General features: G+C 43.8%; 2 protein-coding genes across 2 annotated transcripts in view; both read right to left on the bottom strand.

Annotated features, from left to right (window-relative positions):
- LOC311016215 (uncharacterized protein) overlaps window positions 1–19,558 on the bottom strand; it is a 180,547-nt gene that overhangs the window by 34,351 nt on the left and 126,638 nt on the right. The gene's annotated exons all lie outside the window — the stretch shown is intronic.
- LOC311016208 (uncharacterized protein) overlaps window positions 1–19,558 on the bottom strand; it is a 250,094-nt gene that overhangs the window by 121,202 nt on the left and 109,334 nt on the right. The window contains exons 8-9 of the mRNA XM_084013784.1: window positions 4,569–4,691; window positions 1,565–1,687 (exon numbers count right to left, since the gene is read on the bottom strand). Coding sequence (XP_083869910.1) covers window positions 1,565–1,687; window positions 4,569–4,691 — 246 coding nt within the window. The remainder of the gene's footprint in view (window positions 1–1,564; window positions 1,688–4,568; window positions 4,692–19,558) is intronic.

Below are 19,558 nucleotides of genomic sequence, written 5' to 3'. Positions count from 1 at the left end.
CCACAGACTGGAGATCAGAAGAGGACGTCGTCATGGTGACAACGCCTGTTGGTTTGTGGACTACGGTTTTGAAGCCTCAGATTCTGCACAAAGGGTGGATCTGATGAACACAAGCGGCAGAGCGGAACCCAGAGCAGGAACCTTACTGGATCTGGATCCATCTGGATTCTGGTGTGAAGCTGCTAACAAAGTTAGCTTCATAATTCAAGGTCAACTTTACAGCTAAGTGTTAAAGTCATCATAGTAGCTAACTAGCATTGGTAGCATGGTAGCAACCTGTCAATCAGCAGGTAAGCCCCGCCCCCTAAAGCATACCCTGCTTTCTGGTCTGGTGGACTCTAAATGGACCATAATGTACTAAATGAACATCATGCTGGATTGAAGAAGACTTGAAACTAGAGATTGAGACCATAAACTCATGTTTACAATGTTTACTGAGATAATACATCAAGAGAGAAGTAGGACCATTTTCTCATAGACTTCTATACAAACAGAGAGGAGTCGCCCCCTGGTGGCCAGCAGAGAGAAGTAGGACCATTTTCTCATAGACTTCTATACAACCAGAGAGGAGTCGCCCCCTGGTGGCCAGCAGAGAGAAGTAGGACCATTTTCTCATAGACTTCTATACAACCAGAGAGGAGTCGCCCCCTGGTGGCCAGCAGAGAGAAGTAGGACCATTTTCTCATAGACTTCTATACAACCAGAGAGGAGTCGCCCCCTGGTGGCCAGCAGAGAGAAGTAGGACCATTTTCTCATAGACTTCTATACAAACAGAGAGGAGTCGCCCCCTGGTGGCCAGCAGAGAGAAGTAGGACCATTTTCTCATAGACTTCTATACAACCAGAGAGAATGACAGTTAAAGGCACTTCAGCCTTGGCTTCACTTTACAGAACTGGAGTTTCCATCTAGTATCAACCAGTAGAGGGCATATTTGTATATGCATGTTTTATATTTAAATACTTTGCACTTAAATGTCAAAATCTGGACCTGAATCCACAAACAACAATACTAAATACCAGATGCATTGGTTGTGTGAATGTTGGCTTCTCAAACCTGCAGTAAAACTCATTCAGGTCTTGGACCAGATGGTGTAGCTGGTGGTGTAGAATGTCTCTCTGGTTGCTGCTTGCTTGCCTTGAACGGCCTTTTGAGGGATTAAAGTCAGAAAAGATCAAAGTTCCAATGTTGCCTATGCCTTTGCTTCCCATGAAAACCTGAATCCTGGCCTGATCCAGTACCTGACATGTATCCATTTCTCCCTTTGTACCTGTTCCTGGACTTTGATCTGTTGCCTGTTCCTGATTCCTCTGGATTTCTTTACCTGTTTGGACCAAAGCGGTCTCATTCCAAATGCATCGAGTACCCAGTTTGGTCAGAGCCCTTTGGAGTCTGATGCCAGGTTTTCTAGCAGCTCCGATTTAAACCCAGCTTAGCATATTTTAGCTTAGCTTAACTTGCAGTAGCTGTCACGTTAGCCAATTTAGCTTCTCACTGACTCATAACTTTTCTCTGGCTGGTCTAGACTTGATTCATCCTCTAAGGAGGGTTCAGGTTCAGTTCTTACCTTCCATCATCAGCTTGGTCAGCTTTAAAGACAATGGGGTGATCCATAGACCAGTCACTCTTCATGGACACACAGCTGGGTCCAGGTCCAGGTCCAGGGGAGCCTGGTCTCTGCTGCTGCATCCTGATACATTAAATACAATATGAACATGAATCAGTTTGCTCTGTTTATCTTTATATTGATGAGTCTTGCTCTAAGAGTTGATGCTAGTGTCAGAATCAATACTATAAATGGATCTGGGTCACATTAGACCACGTTCTGGACCCGTGAACACCCGTCTTAATGCTGCACTCAGCGTTTTGCTAGCATAATGTTAGCTTTGTGGTTTGTAGCTGAGCCTAAGGGTTCTATGAGCGTACTAGAAATATCTCCCGTTGCCAAGTCGTATCTAAGGTCCGTCCTATTAGCGGGAGCAGTGGACAATGTTTCCATTGCATTAGAACCTTATGGGGTGACAATTTATTTATTTATTTATTTATTTGTTTATTTCCGGCATGTCAATTAGATCGTCATCATCACACTTCATCTTTGTTAAAATAATACAATACACATGGCCGAAAGGGAAAGCGGGAGAAGCCAAAGCTTATCTAGTCCCGCCCCCATTACCCACAGGATAAAATCTTTATCATAATCTTTTCATATCTTCTGCATTTTACATTTTGACAAAACATTTTCTTTTACTTATGAATTTTGACATAACATGCTTCAGCAGTAGGTGGTATAGAGAGCTGAGGTCCAGCTCTAGACAGTACATACATATTTGGTGTGTGTCTGCACACGTCCATATTTGTCCGACATGAGTGAACAACAGTCTCATCTTATAGCCGGGCATGACACAAAGTCAGAAGGTGGTCCAATCGACAAAGAGCAAAAGACCAGTGTAGATATTTTTTGTTGGGATGGTGTGAGGGCCCTTTTTTATGCCATTTTTATTTTAATCATCCTCTGCAGCTTTCGCTGCCGTTAACTTCGCCATGACCTCTCGATTTGTGGCTTTTTCAGCTCGCATCAGTGCCACGATCTCGCAAATTTCGGAGATGTCAGAGCGAATCCCAGCCACAGCAACCCGAGTAGTGGCGTTGTCCGCCCTCGCACTGGTCTGCTCAGTAGCGATCTTTCTCATTCTCCGATATAGCATGAAGATTCCACATCCCAAGGTGATCGTTTCAGTTGTCATGAACGTGAACACGTACACGTCCTCGACGTCCTCCACATCCAGTGCAGCAAGGCAGATGACTTTCCACTTTTCCCAACCATCCATGACGTAGCCGGGCATGAAGGTTCCGTCCGGGCATGTAGGTTCACCAGAACCTGCATGCCGTGTTGAGAACACTCTGTCGATCGCATTCAGTGACCAGCTCAGCAACTCCATCGTGGACTTTAGGATTGATTGATTGGTTGATTGAAAACGTTGTTGTACAATATTAGACAAGTCTGCAATCGAGTGCCCTCAGTGTGTCGATTTACAGGCTCAGTTGAGTTCTTCACAGATCCGTACCTAATTTATCACCTCATTGTTGATACACATTATAACAACATCCTGCTACGTACAACAACATCCTGCTACGTACAATGATGGGGAAACGGAGTTATGACTCGTGAAACAACATTTTGGTTGCAAAATCTCCACTGGGCGTCTGATGGTTCTGTCCTTCACGTAGTCCATTACCTCCTGATAATAGACACCACCTCGGGTATTATCAGTTACGTTAAAACTAGGGCCGGGACTTTAATGCGTTAATCAAGATTAATTCATTACACAAACATTAACACGTTAAAAAAATTGACGCATTTTAATCGCACTTATTTTTGCACCGTGGAACGTTTCTCACTGGATGAGTCTCAGGCGGACCGAATAGGCGCGTAGCAGAGCCCACTTCCTTTCGGCGCCCCCGCGCCGTGAAGCAACCGTTTCGGCGTCTGCTCTATTTTTTTGCGCGTGCCGCGAGCGATCGTGTCAATTCTGGCAGGAAATCACACAAAGAAACACGAGACAATTTATAGAAATAAAATACCGCGATTGACAAATGCAATATTTGTGTATCTAAATTCGTACTGGGAAACAGGAAGAGACATACATTTAATAAATGTGAAGAGTAGATAAACAAATATGTGTATTTTAACTGTTTATCTACACTACTACTGTCTACTACCATACACACACTCTCTGTCTGTGTCTTTCTCTCTCTCTCTCTCTCTCTCTCTGAACGGATAAATAAAAGAAGTGTACAAACTTCTTTGTACTATTTATTTTATGAGGTTATGATAAAAAAAATAGCTCTGAATGAACAACAGCTGAGCAGAAGCCTTGTCGACCGCCGCGGAGAAATACGCGTCTGGTGTGAACGGGGGGGCAGGGGGGGTCCATTTGTGTGTGTGTGTGTGTGGTGGGGGGGGACGCTGGAGGTGAGGTTCATCCAGGGCGTCATGAAACCTAGGACCGCCACTGGCTACACTTAATGGCAAAAATTGTTTAATTGTTTAATTTCGATTAATTAATTACAAAGCCTCTTATTAATTAGATTAATTTTTTTAATCGAGTCCTGGCCCTAGGTAAAACCTAAAATAAGAGTCTGGTGGATATAAAGAGTCTTACTTAATACTCTACAACCTCCCTTGAGTGAGAGGAAGACGGTGCTCGAGTTTGGTGTTAGTTTGGAGTCTTTCTGTTCTTAGCTTAGCTTAGCCTGGCCGCTACTCTTCTATGTCATTAACTCTTCACTTTTCCCGTCTATGAGTCTTTTCTTTCAAGAGGTTTTCTCCTCATTGTCTCTTTAAGGTTGGATTGTATATTTCATATTCTGTAGTTTAATCCCAGTTAAAAAGGATTTAATTGGTCCTTTCTGTTCGAGCTTCAGGGAAACAAGAGACTGTCTGTCACTCATCGTGGTTCAGAAGACAGAACGGGTTGCAGGATTCAGGGCTGGTGGACTCTGAGTTATTGATTAAGGTGCTGGTCTAGACCTGATTCATCCTCTAATGAGAGTTCAGGTTCAGTTCTTACCTTCCATCAGCAGCTTGTTCACCTTTAAAGACAAAAGGGTGATCCATAGACCAGTCAGTCTTCATGGACACACAGCTGGGTCCAGGTCCAGGTCCAGGGGAGTCTGGTCTCTGCTGCTGCATCCTGATACAATAAATACAATTTAAGAAATACTTTTACTATGATATTATCCCAATACAATATTGTCATGATACATAGGTCACGATATGGAGGAAACCCCCCTTCCTATCTGCAATGTCATGAGTGGTGCAAATAAACATAAAACGATCCTGCTGTCAAACTAAGTAGTGTGAGGGGCAAGTTGCATTGTGGGAGATGTTTGGCAGTTCAGACCATCACATTATTCATTCAGCAAATGTTTCATGTGTGTAAATTACAAACCACTCAGGTGGCAGATTCCATCAGCTGTTGTGAGTTATTGTTGGTCGACACTGTGTTTTTGTGGTCCAACAGACCAACAGAGAAAAGATCTGAATTTCCCAGTTAAACTTTCATTCCTTTCATTCAATATTTGAAGCTGATCAGCTGAAGTGTCAGCAGGTTACAGCGTCAGGTCCAGGTGTGTGTCAGGTTAATATTTAATCTGAATATTTATTTGACTTATCATCAAACTTTACTGCTTCTTCTTGTCAGACAACTAACAGTATTGAAGGCAATTAAAGCTTCTGGTCTCAGTGATTGTTCACCAAAGTGAAAACAAATGGATTCAACAGGAGAGTCGACACTAGATTCAGATCATCCCCTACATGGACTACAAAGGTCTGGACCAAGACCAGGTTCTTCACCTCAGGACAGTCAGATAATAACAAGGTTCAGTTTTAAACTCAATAAAGCGATCTAGTTAATATTATGTATATTCATGTTGTTGAGTGAGAACCATGATGGTGGAGTGATCTGAGTCCTGGACACTTAGAGATCCTCGTCTCACCTCTGAGCTTTGGTTTGGCTGTCATGTCCCCCATCCTGAGTGGTTTTAGAGGGAAGGACTCCGTCCTCTCGGTCCTCACACTGATTCATAGCAGAGTCTCCACCTGCTGGCAGAGACGTACACTGTCACTACGGCAACACTGACAACAGAGAGGCAAAGTCCCGCCCCTTCCTGTGTCTCCAATGGGACCTCATTTCTTGAAAACTATGAACGGTAGTTAACGGTGACACCAATAATGTTTTGGTCCCGTTTGAGTTGTACAGCGTCCAGACGACAGCAGGAGAATCTCAAAGGCTTTCAGGACACAGCGACACACAAAGTTACCGCTCCAGTTACAATATTTCAACTGACTCAAATACGCATTTAGTCCTTGTGTTAATCTTTGAGCTTTTCTTCATAGATAACTTTAGCTTCAATGCTAACATTGTATTCACATTGTAAATAGCTCAGACTTTAATGTCCAACATGAAGCAGTAGGGATGAATCCCTGTTGTCGTTAAACACCGTTGTCGTCCTGTCGTAGGGAGTTAGACCTTGTCCATGTGTTTTTGTTGGTTTCTTTTGTTATCGGATTAGCTCGAACTACGGTCAGGAAGTTACATTGTTACGTTTATTGCTTTGGCGTTTTGTTCGACATGAACTTCCAACAAAGTCTCACAGCAATTAGTGAAATAGTCATGGAATTGTAATCTAGTCATTTGTATACATGGACATGAATTTTACATTTTTTTCCTGGCATTCAGCAAACTGTTTGTACATTCAGTTGGTCGACATTATGCCACAAAACCAATGTTAGCTTTAGAAAACAAAACCAACAACAAAACCAACGTTAACTTTAGACAAAAAAAATACTACATAGAAAGAATGAAATACTACATAGACATACAGTAGTACACAATGTTGTTTAATGTTTAGAACGGCGTTTTGAGGGAAATTTTATTCAGATACATGCTAACTGACCACGTTGACTCCAACTAGCATTGCTAATAAACACTTACAATAGCTCAAAAACCAAACACTTGAGGCAATGCCCTTTAGATGTACTGAAATGACTCTGTGTTTTCCTCAAATCAGACTGGCTTTTTAGACATAGGGAACCTTTAATTTAATTGCATACACAATTAATGTGGGTAGTTACGGTCTTTTTCGCCGTTGTTGACAAGAAGACATTTTTTACTTTGTCGTTTAACTAACAGATCCATGTCACCATGAATTTGTATGGTTATAGTTTTTTGTTTATTAGGCGACATGTAATTCTGTAGTATGTTTTTATTTACTGTATTTCACAGTAAAAACACTAATACTACTACTAATTGTACTTAAAGTATCCACAGTAAAAGTACACAGTGTTGTACTATAATACATGATATGCTTAGATTATTCTTACTGATGCATTCAGGTGGAAGCTGTATTTTACAGCTTCAGTACATTTACTGCAGTAAAGACTGAACATTGTCTCATTCTTGTATGTTTGAAATATCAGAAACTGTCACTTACCAAACTGTTCACATGTAGGAGAGACGACAGGACGATGTGTAGCAGATCTCAGACACCAGGAAGTAACCAGAGTTTCAAGTACGATTCAAACCAGTTTAGGACTGTGCCAGGCAGCCCCACCCATGTTTCCAGAATGCCTAGTATGTCGTGTATCAAACGCAGCACTACGTCCAGTACAACTAGAACGAAGATTTTGGTTTATTTATTGTAACACAACGCAGACGCAGACATTTGACTGGTAGAGCTGCTGACTTCTTGTCTAAACGTAAAGGAATCTTTCCTGTAAGAAATGAAGCAAAGTGGAGAGCAGGTGAGGGGTTAGTCCTCCTTTCACCAGCGGAGAATGAGACTCCTTCATTATGTTTTTGTCAACGAGGTCAGAGAACAACATTTGTGTGTCTCTCTCTTCCAAACAGTCGGTGCTTTATTCTTCTTTGTAAATATCACAATGAACCCTGAATTCTGATGTTTCACCACCTGCGTTCAGCTCACTGCCACTTTCACTGATGTGGCGTTTGTCCACGGTGCTGCAGGACTAATGGCATCCAGGGCCCAGTTTTTCAGAAGGAATCCCATTGGATTTAGGATTTCTGATTGGATTAAATATTGAAAATGGGTTTTTCAAAAGGAAAAACGGATTCTGAAATCAGATCAATAAATCCAATCTTGGTTTTGATCTGGATCAAACCTTCAGTCTGTGTTGTTCAGTTTAGTACAGTAATATAATGTAAACACAGCACACATTATTAGGCCACATTTGAATACAGTAAGGTAAAAAATGTATTTAGTCTTTTTATTTGATTTTCTGATTTAAAACATATTGAAAATATCCACAACATGCTTTGTTTTTAAACAAATAAAACAATGAAACAAATCTACACTTCCGGTTTGTGTATTACACACTACCAACGGGGAAAAGGAGGGCACTTTTTTATAACCAATTCTATCACAGCAACAGTCGTTATCAGTGAAGTTTGCCAAAAAATCTTATATCTATATATGTATATCTATATACGTATATCTATATCAATATATGTATAACAATATATGTATATCTATATCTACATATCTATATATGTATATCTATATCTATATATGTATATCTAAATCTATATATGTATATCTATATGTATATATTAGTGGTGGGCATAGATTCATTTTTTTTATTCTAGATTAATCTATCTGTAATCTTGAAATTAATCTAGATTAAAATGGCTCATTTAACTTCTGCCGAAGGCATTCATAATATGTGTGCTACCTAAATAATGACTAACTAACTCCCCACAAGGAGCAAACAACCTTAGTGTTGTCGAGGTTTCCATTGGGAAGCTTCTTAAAAATACATGTTCCCTGAAGCAAACCTTCATAGCTGCATCCATGTCAGCACGTCACGTTTGATGTGGTCATTTCACAGCAGGCATACACAGGTGATTCGTTGTGGTTTCCTTGTTTCCTTCTTTTGACAAATGTACTTATTGTAAGTCGCTTTGGACAAAAGTGTCTGCTAAATGACCTAAATGTAAATGTAAATGTAAATGTAAATGTTCCAAGTCTGACTCGTTCTCGCCCCCTACAGTGCAATTTGGCCAGGTATACATCCGCGCTAAAATGAAAGTGAAAGGCATCATAGCTATCCATTAGTTATGAATGAGGGCCGGTTGATGGGAATCATCCAAAATGAGGGGCCGGAAAAATATGTCTGGAAAATGAGGAGCATCACATTAATAGCTGCAGATACTGTTAAACACTACACCGACGTATGAGTGGATATATTGTCTTATTTTATTAAGTAAAATATAAGTTACAGGTTTACTCAACAGCTTAATAGTTAAAAAAATAATAGGTAGAAATAGGTTAACTCAGAGTTCCACAGCTTATCAAAAAACAAACTTTATTTAATTAACATAGGCTGTCTAAGGGCACGATCCGTAGCATGGCTCGACATGATTTCGGTTCCGGTCCGGTTCCGCTCACACCACGAGTCTGAAGAGTGCAGCAGCTTATCAAAATACAGAGTCAACGTGCCGTGTTTTCAAGTAGAAAGCGCCGTTGTGGTGGTTCAACGAGGCGGAACGGCGTCAGAACAACATCAAGCGTACAGGAAGAAGAACTAGCGGGGGCGCGCGGTGAAGATTGTTGTGGCCGCGCGTCTTGTGGAGCAAGTCTCTCTGCTGCGGAGAGGAGAGGGCAGCTCATATCGGCCACTATACGGCCAGCATGTTTGAATGTTTTCTCCACTAAAAGGGCCAGTAAATATTCCTTCGTGGGTCGGATCCGAGCCCCGGTATAGACCCAGCTCCCAACCCAACTCTCAGAATAGATTAACGGCGATATTTTTTTATCTCGCGATAAGAGTCTGGCGTTAACAGCACGTTAACGCCGATAACGGCCCACCACTAATTGATATATGTAGCTACCATGGAAAAGGTTGTTGTAACATTTCTTACTGTAACATGAATGTGTTCCTTCAAGGCTCCAGTCTGAATAATCACTCGCCTTATGTTTTGTGTTTATTGGATCTCACATGTAATAAAATGCAATGAAACAAAGTGTTGTCACTGTCTGCCTCCTCAACCACTTTTGCCCCAGTGCATGCTGGGAGAATGAGTACAGATGTCACAGTGAAGCAGCCCTTCCTCCACGCGTCCCTCCGTGATCTGGTCGTAGTGACACTATGGCGTCACACTGATCAGCTGATTGTTGTTGTTGTTTTCGTTGCCACAGCTGATTTGATTGAGCCGTTGGCCTTTAGGCGTCTGATGGTGACGCCGCTGCATACGAGCAGCAGCAGCGAGCCGGCAGCCAAGCTGATCACAGCCGCCGTCATAGTCCTGACCAGAGTGTCGGGGTCCTGAACCCGGACCAGATACTGGACCAAGGTCCTCCGGTGCACCTTAAACTTCACTGTCTCCACCGTCTCACAGGTGTCGATGCCGGAATCAGAAAGGGAGGGTCTGAGGACGAGACCCCGGCTCAGAACGGTGAGTCGGGGACCGGGGAGGAGGACGCCATCAGAGCGCCGCCAGCTGACTGGGAGGTTTGTCTCTGGGAAACATGGGAGGAACTGTGCTGTGTGCCTGAAGAGGATGACGATGGCAGGTTTTCTTCTCATTAACTAATGCATGTGTGGATTTACGTATATTATTTGACTAAAGATGTGTTTCTAAAACACTCCTCCTACAGTTGATGCTGATCAGAGTCAGTCCAACTACTTTAAAACATGCCTGATAAAAGTGATACGTTTACATTCCAGTGTGTTCATTTCCAGGGAGTGGAGTGTGTTCATGCATGTTAGCATGTCTGGCTGCAGGCTGACAGCTTACTGATGACTGTGGGTTTTGTTGTTTTGGTTTCCTGTTTTATTTTGTAGTCCTTCTGTCTTGTGTTGTCATGTGCTTTACTTCCTGTCTTGGTTTCACTGCTTTTCTGTCTCCCAGCTGTGTCTCATTGTCTCGTCAGCCTTGCCTCTCGTTCTCCCCAATCACCATAGCCTGCCCTTGTGTTTCCACATCTGTCTGTCGTTGAACCTAATCCACCCTTATGTATTTAGTCTGTGTTTCCTTTCTGTCTTGGCTTGGTCGTCTGTTTTATCCCGGATGTGTGTCCACCACCTGATCTGTCCTGCCTGTGTCCTGGTCTTTGTCTGGATTATTGTTTGAGTTTTGTCCACGCTTTGGATTATCTTGTTCTTTGTTTTTTTGATAGTATTTTTGCCCCTGTGGTCTCCCTGAGATTGTGGACTTATCATTTAAATAAACATTTTAACTGCATTTGGGTCCATACCTCCTTCAATCATAGTACATCCGTGACAAAAACACAACAAGATTAACAAAAACACAACCACATTAACAAACACACAACCACGTTAACACATTGTGGGAGTCTTGGCCAAATCCCAATGTCCCCCTAAGGTCTAAGTCCTGAACCCTCAGGGACTTACCTGATGTCACCTGGTAGACGGTTGAGTGTGAGAGGCTGTGAGGACTTGAAATGGTAGAAATACAAATGGGACAGCACTCGATATGTCACTTTACTTTGATGACACAAAATATATAATCTAAAAGTGTTGGGTTTTATTTCACGTTTTACAGCCTGATCTGAACGTCTTCCAGACTCTTATCATCCCAGACCAGACGTCACTCAAATAATGTGTTTACTTCAATAAGCTAAATTAAAATAACTGGTTGATGATTAAACCAGGTGTGTAGGCTATGATTGTCATGGGGTGCAGTCGAATAGTCTTTTTTGCTTAGGAAGGTTCCTAACTGAAGAAGTGACCCGGAAGTAAACAAGTGGCCGCCATGATAAGAGCTGTTCGAATTCTCTGAATGCATAGGAAAGGAGCTCCAATGCTTCCTTTCAGAGCTCCTTTAGCATAGGATGCAACGGACAAACGATATGTGCATTTACATATTTAACAATGACTTTCATGCAGACATATAGCAATTGGAATAGTGTTGATAAATGTGTGTGGACAGTGATAATAATCGAATGTTTTTTTTAAATTTTATTTTATTTCAATCATGTTACAAACTTGACAAAAACGAAACTAAAACCACAAATGAAACGTAAATAAAGCAACCGGTCAAACAGGAGCTGCTGGACCTGAAGCCGGTCAGTGAACCAGCTGCTTATAAAACCAACATGGGAAGAAGTGGACGATGCGCTTTTTGTTGTCCATTATTGTAGATTCTCCAACGCAGACGCACGTCAATCGCCGGTGCCGATCATCAGCTGTCAATCATCAGCGGCCGCGTTATAATGACGTAGCTTAGTGAAAGTCCGGTCGGATTCTCTGAACACCGCGGTAGACTTTTCCTAAATCCTTTTGAGTTCTCCTATCGCCTTTCCTTAACCCCGTGACGTTTTCCCCAGAGGTCAAGGAATAGGAGTTAGGAATAGGATTTAGGACCTTATTTTTTGACTATTCGACTGCACCCCTGATCTGTGTTTTTGTCATGTTCTGTTTCCTTGGTTTTGATTTCCTGTTTTATTTTGTCCTCAGTGTGATTTCCTGTCTCGTACTTCCTGGTCCTTGTTGTTTCCGCTGTCTTGACTCCCCCACCCTCTTGTGTTGATTACCATGCCCGCCCTGATGTGTTTCACCTGTTTCTCGTCAGCTCCCTGCCTCCCTGTGTATATAGTCTGTGTGTTTCCCCTGTCTCTTGTTGGTTCATTGTCAATGTCGATGTCATCTGTTACCCCCTGCATGCTGCACCACGTCATGTCCCTGGATTTTTCTCTGTACCTGCGTCCTGCCTTCCGTGTCCCTTTGTGTTCTGGTTTTCTTTCGTAAGTGTTTGTTTTGACGGTCGTGTTTTTGCCTTGTGGTCACCAGTTCCAGCGGAGGCCCACCCGTCCAAGCAACCAGCCCACGCCTCGGTCACAGCCAAGCAACCAACCCACGCCACCGTTCCAGCCAAGCTACCAGCCCAGGCCGTAGCTCCAGCCATGCTACTAGCCCAGGCCTCAGCTACAGCCAAGCATCCAGCCCAGGCCTCAGCTACAGCCAAGCATCCAGCCCAGGCCTCAGCTACAGCCAAGCTACCAGCCCATGCCACAGTTCCAGCCAAGCTACCAGCCCATGCCACAGTTCCAGCCACAGCCAAGCATCCAGCCCAGGCCTTAGCCACAGCCAAGCTACCAGCCCAGGCCACAGTTCCAGCCAAGCTACCAGTCCGCTCTTTGCCCCTTCCTGTTCCGACGGGGGTCCGTCCGACGCCTGCTCCACGCAGCCTTCGGGAGGTCCGCTCGTCACCCGTTCCTGTTCCGACGGGGGGCCGTCCTAAGCCTGCTCCACGCAGCCTTCGGGAGGTCCGCTCGTCACCCGTTCCTGTTCCGACGGGAGGCCGTCCTAAGCCTGCTCCACGTAGCCTTCGGGAGGTCCGCTCGTCACCCGTTCCTGTTCCGACGGGAGGCCGTCCTAAGCCTGCTCCACGTAGCCTTCGGGAGGTCCGCTCGTCACCCGTTCCTGTTCCGACAGGGGGCCGTCCTACACCTGCTCCACGCAGCCTTCGGGAGGTCCGCTCGTCACCCGTTCCTGTTCCGACGGGGGGCCGTCCTACGCCTGCTCCGAGCAGCCTCTGGGAGGTCCGCTCGTCATCCATTCCTGTTCCGACGGGGGGCCGTCCTAAGCCTGCTCCGAGCAGCCTTCGGGAGGTCCGCTCGTCACCCGTTCCTGTTCCGACGGGGGGTCGCCCTCATGCCCGGCCTCCTGAGCGGTCCCGCCCGCTGGGTCGCCCTCATGCCCGGCCTCCTGAGCGGCCCTGTCCGCTGGGTCGCCTTCATGCCCGGCCTCCTGAGCGGCCCCGTCCGCTGGGTCGCCCTCATGCCCGGCCTCCTGAGCCCTGCCCCCAGACCCCCTCCACCCACCCTACGTATCTTGAACCCTTCCTCCTGGCCCCCTCCACCCGCCCTACGTATCATGAACCTTGGGGACATCTGGGATCCGTCACTTGAGGGGGGGGGGGTAATGTCATGATCTGTGTTTTTGTCATGTTCTGTTTCCTTGGTTTTGATTTCCTGTTTTATTTTGTCCTCAGTGTGATTTCCTGTCTCGTACTTCCTGGTCCTTGTTGTTTCCGCTGTCTTGACTCCCCCACCCTCTCGTGTTGATTACCATGCCTGCCCTGATGTGTTTCACCTGTTCCTCGTCAGCTCCCTGCCTCCCTGTGTATATAGTCTGTGTGTTTCCCCTGTCTCTTGTTGGTTCATTGTCAATGTCGCTGTCATCTGTTACCCCCTGCATGCTGCACCACGTCATGTCCCTGGATTTTTCTCTGTACCTGCGTCCTGCCTTCCGTGTCCCTTTGTGTTCTGGTTTTCTTTCGTGTTTCTTTTGACGGTCGTGTTTTTGCCTTGTGGTCTTCCTGGTTTGATACTTTGTTTTTGGTCTTTTTGTTTTGTATTTAGTTTATTATTGAAATAAATCCTTTTTTAACTGCATTTGGGTCCTCACCTCCTGTTTTCGAGTCCACGTCTGGTCCTGAACGTGACAATGATGACATGCCTATGATTTCAAGTGTTTTATGTTCCATATTAAATCTTTAATGTTACAGTTTTTGCTTAAATGTAAATTCCACACATGCGGCGTCCCCTTTGTTTACCTTTTTTTTTTAAGTCCTCTGGGCTTTCCCTGGTAACCCCATGTTTCACGTTGCAACGCTATGAACTGTGGGTAATTCCCTCAGGCAAAGTCAGCATCGATGCTGATTTACGTAAGTGGGCATAAAGGGCTCAAAATGTCCGCGAGCGAGTCCTCGTGCACTTCACGATGTGACCGTGGGACAGACCTGAACCCTCAGGGACTCAACGGGAACCCACATCAAAGTCTGAGTCTGTGAGGGGCGACGTTGGGATTTGGCCTTTTTCTCTGAGGAAGGTTCCTAACTGAAGACGTGACCCGGAAGTAAACAAGTGGCCGCCATGATAAGAGCCGTTCAGATTCTCTAAATGCAAAGGAAAGGAGCTCCAATGATCCTTTCAGATCTCCTTTAGGATACAACGGACCTTCCTTTACCAAAGAAAAGGATCTCCAATGATCCTTTCAGATATCCTTTAGGATACAACGGACCTTCCTTTACCAAAGGAAAGGATCTCCAATGATCCTTTCAGATCTCCTTTAGGATACAACGGACCTTCCTTTTACCAAAGTAAAGGAGCTCCCATGATCCTTTCAGATCTCCTTTAGGATACAACGGACCTTCCTTTACCAAAGGAAAGGAGCTCCGATGATCCTTTCAGATCTCCTTTAGGATACAACAGACCTTCCTATAAAAAAGGAAAGGAGATCACGCCGACCCACAATTCTTTGCGAGAACAACATTTAGAGTGCCGCACACCTCGGCCATTCATGAAAACAAACGATATGCATATTTAACAATTACTTTCATGCAGACATATAGTAATTGGAATTGTGTTGATAAATGTGTCTATTATAAGTGAAGGAGTTGCATTCATGAAGGACCCCAAGTTGCATTTATGGACAGTTTGCAGTCTTGGTTTTGGGACACTCTGGTCTGAGTCTCATCAACGGCCCTAACTTTACCCTCAGGATCTACTTTTAACTCACATTCTTTGTATTATTATTTTATTTGAACATGTTCTCATGTAACTTCCTTATTACACAGAGCTTTAGTCTTTTTATCATTTCAGTCGTTTGATTTGAATCCACACATTCTCTCATCTTGATTTGAATCAACTTCGTTTTGGAGAATATTATGCGTTACTCACTGCGTCTAGGCCGAGGTGAAGCTGACGATAAAATAGTGGCAAAACGCCTCCGACCTTTATTTGCGTCTGCAGTGTCGGAGTTGCCCAGAGCCGAGATGCAGCCAGCGGACGCTTCTCTTCTTCCAAGCCTGTTGGTGACGCCGGATTCAATTCAACGGAGGTTCACTGCAGCAAAGTCACCATTTATACCCAGACACGTTCACATGCATCATGCAGCCGTCTTCATCAGCTGGTCTGTGTATCTCCAACATCACCCAAGAGCAAGCGTTATAAAGCGTTGATGAATGGAAAATCACAGCTGCAGCATCATCATAGTTTATAATTCCTTAGTGGATTTAGCAGGAGCATTTTCTCCAACAATGAAGAAACAGTTTAATATGTGTTTTCATTTGTAATATGTTAAATACATTATGTTTTCTATTCTAATCTGTGTGTGCTCTGTGTTTCATGTTGATGGTTTTCACTGGACAGCAACTATTTGCTCCAGTCACTAATGCATGTTCCTCAACACGACAAGGTTCAGTCTAAAGACAAAGCCATCCCGATATACACTGCATGAAAAGTGGGATTTTCGTCAGTTAGCGGCCCTGTAAATTGACGTGGAAGTTCAGGTTTACGACTGCAATCGGCAATTTGCAGGAAACACCGAAAACTGACGTAAATTGCCGGGAATTGACGTGGGCCTTGCTTGGCAGTTGTCCCCCCATGACCCCCCTCCCCGTAATCCTAGGGGAGGCTTTAACATGTAAATGAAAATGCTGTGAGCTATACAAATGCAAATCAGGGTAGCAGGGGGAGTTTTCCCCCAGGTGACATTTTTCTGAAAGGTGTTAACTTCATTTCATCTTCATTCAAAGATATAACTTAATTTCATCTTCATTCAAAGATACACAAAACAATTTGCTTCAACAATTACTTTTAATCAGGCTTTGCCACAAAGGTAAAATGTACATTCATGCAAACAACATCACAGTCTCCTAGAGCTCAACCACTGTGCATAGTGGTATGACTACAGTGACCCTTTCTTTGGTCTTGCTTAAATGCACAGTGGATGTGTTAACCACACATCTCCCAGCAATGCGCTCAACAGGCAGAAATGATGCTGGGTATGACGTGTCTGTTCCCTGCAAGCTCCAAACTTCTATTGGCTTTCCATAAAAATGTCTGTCCGGATGGGGATGAAGCCAGGAAACTTGCGCAGTAACATGTTTAAATGCAGTACCTTTTGACACAACATTAACAACTATAAACTGCTTTATAATGGCTGGTCGTAGTTCTGAGGGTCAAGGATGGGTTCATAGATCATAGATCTCGGCTGTGTTAGAAATGCCATACTAACGTCCTACTCGTACTTAATTGTGACGTAAATTTGAGTACGTAGTGCGTTCACATACAATAGTATGTGAATTTGTGCACGCGAGAAATGCCCGGATGTATACTGCATTGGCAAGAATTTCTGAGTACAGCGGACCTTGCTAAATCTACTCAACTTCCCAAAATGCATTGCGGCTCGTCTGACTTCACAAGTTTTGGATAATGGCGGACGACTGCGGTGATTCTGGCGACAGCCCGACACAAACCGCGTACACATGTAAGTATACTGTAACATGACTTTTATGTTTCCAGCTGACTTTTAAATCGTATTGATAATGAACGTTACTTTATTGTTGTTGGCATTGTACGTTAACGTTACGAATCGAAGGTCCTGCTAGCCGGCTAGCCTACTGACGCTAATTTACTATAGAGGTTAGCGAGCGCAAGCGAAGCGGAAAATGTGCCGTTTTTACCGACGTTAACTAATAATATAGTGCTTATGTTAAACCGTGGTTATATATTTACTAACGGTGATTAATAACGCCGTGCACCGTTGTCCGTTAAAGGGGCGGATGCAGACACCGGGCGCCTCATTCAGTGGGGGGAACGAGGAGGAGACGTTCACGTTCACCGGCAGCAGGAATGCTGCTCTGAGAGGCTTCACTTAAGAAAATGTGGTTTAAATGTTATAATTCTTATATCCAGGACTGCTGGAGACTCTCAGGATGTCCCAGGACTGCTGGAGACTCTCAGGATGATTGCGGTAAGAATATGTTCGGTGACTGCTAGCTAAGCTAAAATTAGCAAAGCAAGCCCAAGCTAAAAGTAGCTTAAAAGCTAATAGTCCAAGCTAAAAGTAGCATAGTAGCCTTGTAAAAGAACAAGAGAGAGGAACCAGTGTAACGTTAAGTTGCTTTGTTGAGTGTATGTTGTTGGGTCTTTTACAGGAAGCAGTACGCCGTCTTCACAACTCGGAGACGAATTGTAGGCGCTACGAACCGGAGCAAGGGTACGATTTAAAGAATATGCTTTCATTCTGCTGTATAAGGAAATAGATGCGTTAACAGTAGATACCGATCTTAACTGTTCATTTTGTTTTCACAGACGAACCTCGCCTCATAACGAAGCTGTGACCGCTTACTTGCTCGGAGCTTTGTCCGCAAGTCCGGATTTATATGACGCCGATAGTGACGCCATTGTGTGTAAGTAACTTTTACTGTTTTCTTCTTCCTTGTTTTAATTTTACTGTGACTTAAGTTTTCTTATTCATACCACTCATTTAATTGTTTTCCAGCTGCCTGTAAGACATACTATGAAACGGTACGCAGGAGCTTCAGACACACACAGCCTGATCTCGCATCGCAGGCGGAAGCTGTGAAGAGGTCAGCCCGGAGTCGTTCCAGGAGAAAGAGGGTAAGACTTATTAGATTTATTAGATCCGTTTTTGGTCAATGTGACCAAACCTACCTAAACCTATTTTTCAGGTGCATTAATAGATGTGTTGTGTCCATGCGCAGTGCATCGCGCAGTACTGATTGTCTTTATTGATTGTTTTACAGCTGCTGGAAGCGAGACGGAGTGTGCTTGCTGGCGATGAGGTGGACCGTTGGAAGTGCGCCACCACAGACATGATGTCTGATGAGGAGGATGGCGTCGTTGGCGGGGTGTCTGGATGGATTGTGCGACCTCCATCCTCTCGTAGCCAGGAGCTCACCGAGCTCTGTGGGACTCTACAGTCGCGATTAGAGAAGACTCCCAAGTACAGGGCCACGCACAGCAGGCGGCTGTAAAATTGACCAAATTCTGACAGAATGTCGCCAGTTCATTTGTTTGTTGTGTGGGCAAATTTGTACAGTTGTGTGTTGTGTTGTCAATAAAGCTCTTTATTTGAATACTTCCTCCTGGCAATTCAATAAATTCATTCATATTTATATTTATAAATATATAAATAAATAAAATAAATATGTGTGTGTGTGTATATATATATATATATATATAAATATATATATATATAAATATACATATATATATGTATATGTATATATATAAATATATATATATATAAATATACATATATATATGTATATGTATATATATATATATATAGTGATAGATCTGCTAACCAATCACTAGTGATTATTCTTGTTTAAAAGACCCAGTGTGACCAATAGTAACACATCTGCCAACGTGGGTTGGCTTTACATTTATAATGACCAGATCTGCCAACCAATCACGAGCGATTATACTTGTTTAAAACTAGTGGTTTCATCCAATCCTGAGTGAGGATATTCAAGCCATCTCTGGCCAGGCGGGGTTTCGCCGCTATTCATATGCTAATTAGAGCCTTCGCTGTGGTTCGTTTCCGACAATTTTCGGCACAGACGAACGCGGCGTTCGCAGCCTGTACATTGTCGTTAACTCCCGAAAATTAGGGAGATTTTCGGGCGTTTACAGGGACGAAAATCCGACTTTTCATGCAGTGATACTCCATTCATTTAAGTACATTTACACAAGCATTAATACATTTACAACAAGTACAAGGAGGAATGAACCTGACTGATTACAAACTGCAATGTTTTCATTCACATCTTTGCATTGACTCTGAATGTAATCACACCGCTTTGTGTTTGTTGTGAACAGTTTCAGAGACACAGAGACACTGATCCAGACCAGACTGTAAACCCAGGATAAAGAGGTTCAGTGAATGTGGTGTTGAAGGTGTGGAGGTGGATCAGTTTGTTAGAGGAGACTCTGTAGAAGGTCAAAGTGCCAGCAGGACAGTCCAAGTACACTGCTACCACACCAGAGGAGGAGGAGGAGGAGATGAGTGTTTGTTTGTTTTTGTGCAAGACAGAGTAACAACCATCAGAACTACTCAGACTCCAGGACTGATCATTCCATCCCAACACAGAGTCGTCTCCTCTCCTCTTGATTCCTCTGTAACTCACTGATATATAAACCCATCCTCTCCACTGGACCTCCCAGTAACAGCGACCAGTCAGACCGTCTCTACACAGCA

This window comes from Eutrigla gurnardus (assembly GCF_963514095.1).
Source record: "Eutrigla gurnardus genome assembly, chromosome: 7".
Classification (NCBI taxonomy): domain Eukaryota; kingdom Metazoa; phylum Chordata; class Actinopteri; order Perciformes; family Triglidae; genus Eutrigla; species Eutrigla gurnardus.
Note: the sequence above shows the minus strand (reverse complement) of the source record. Positions and strands in the feature narration are given on the sequence as shown.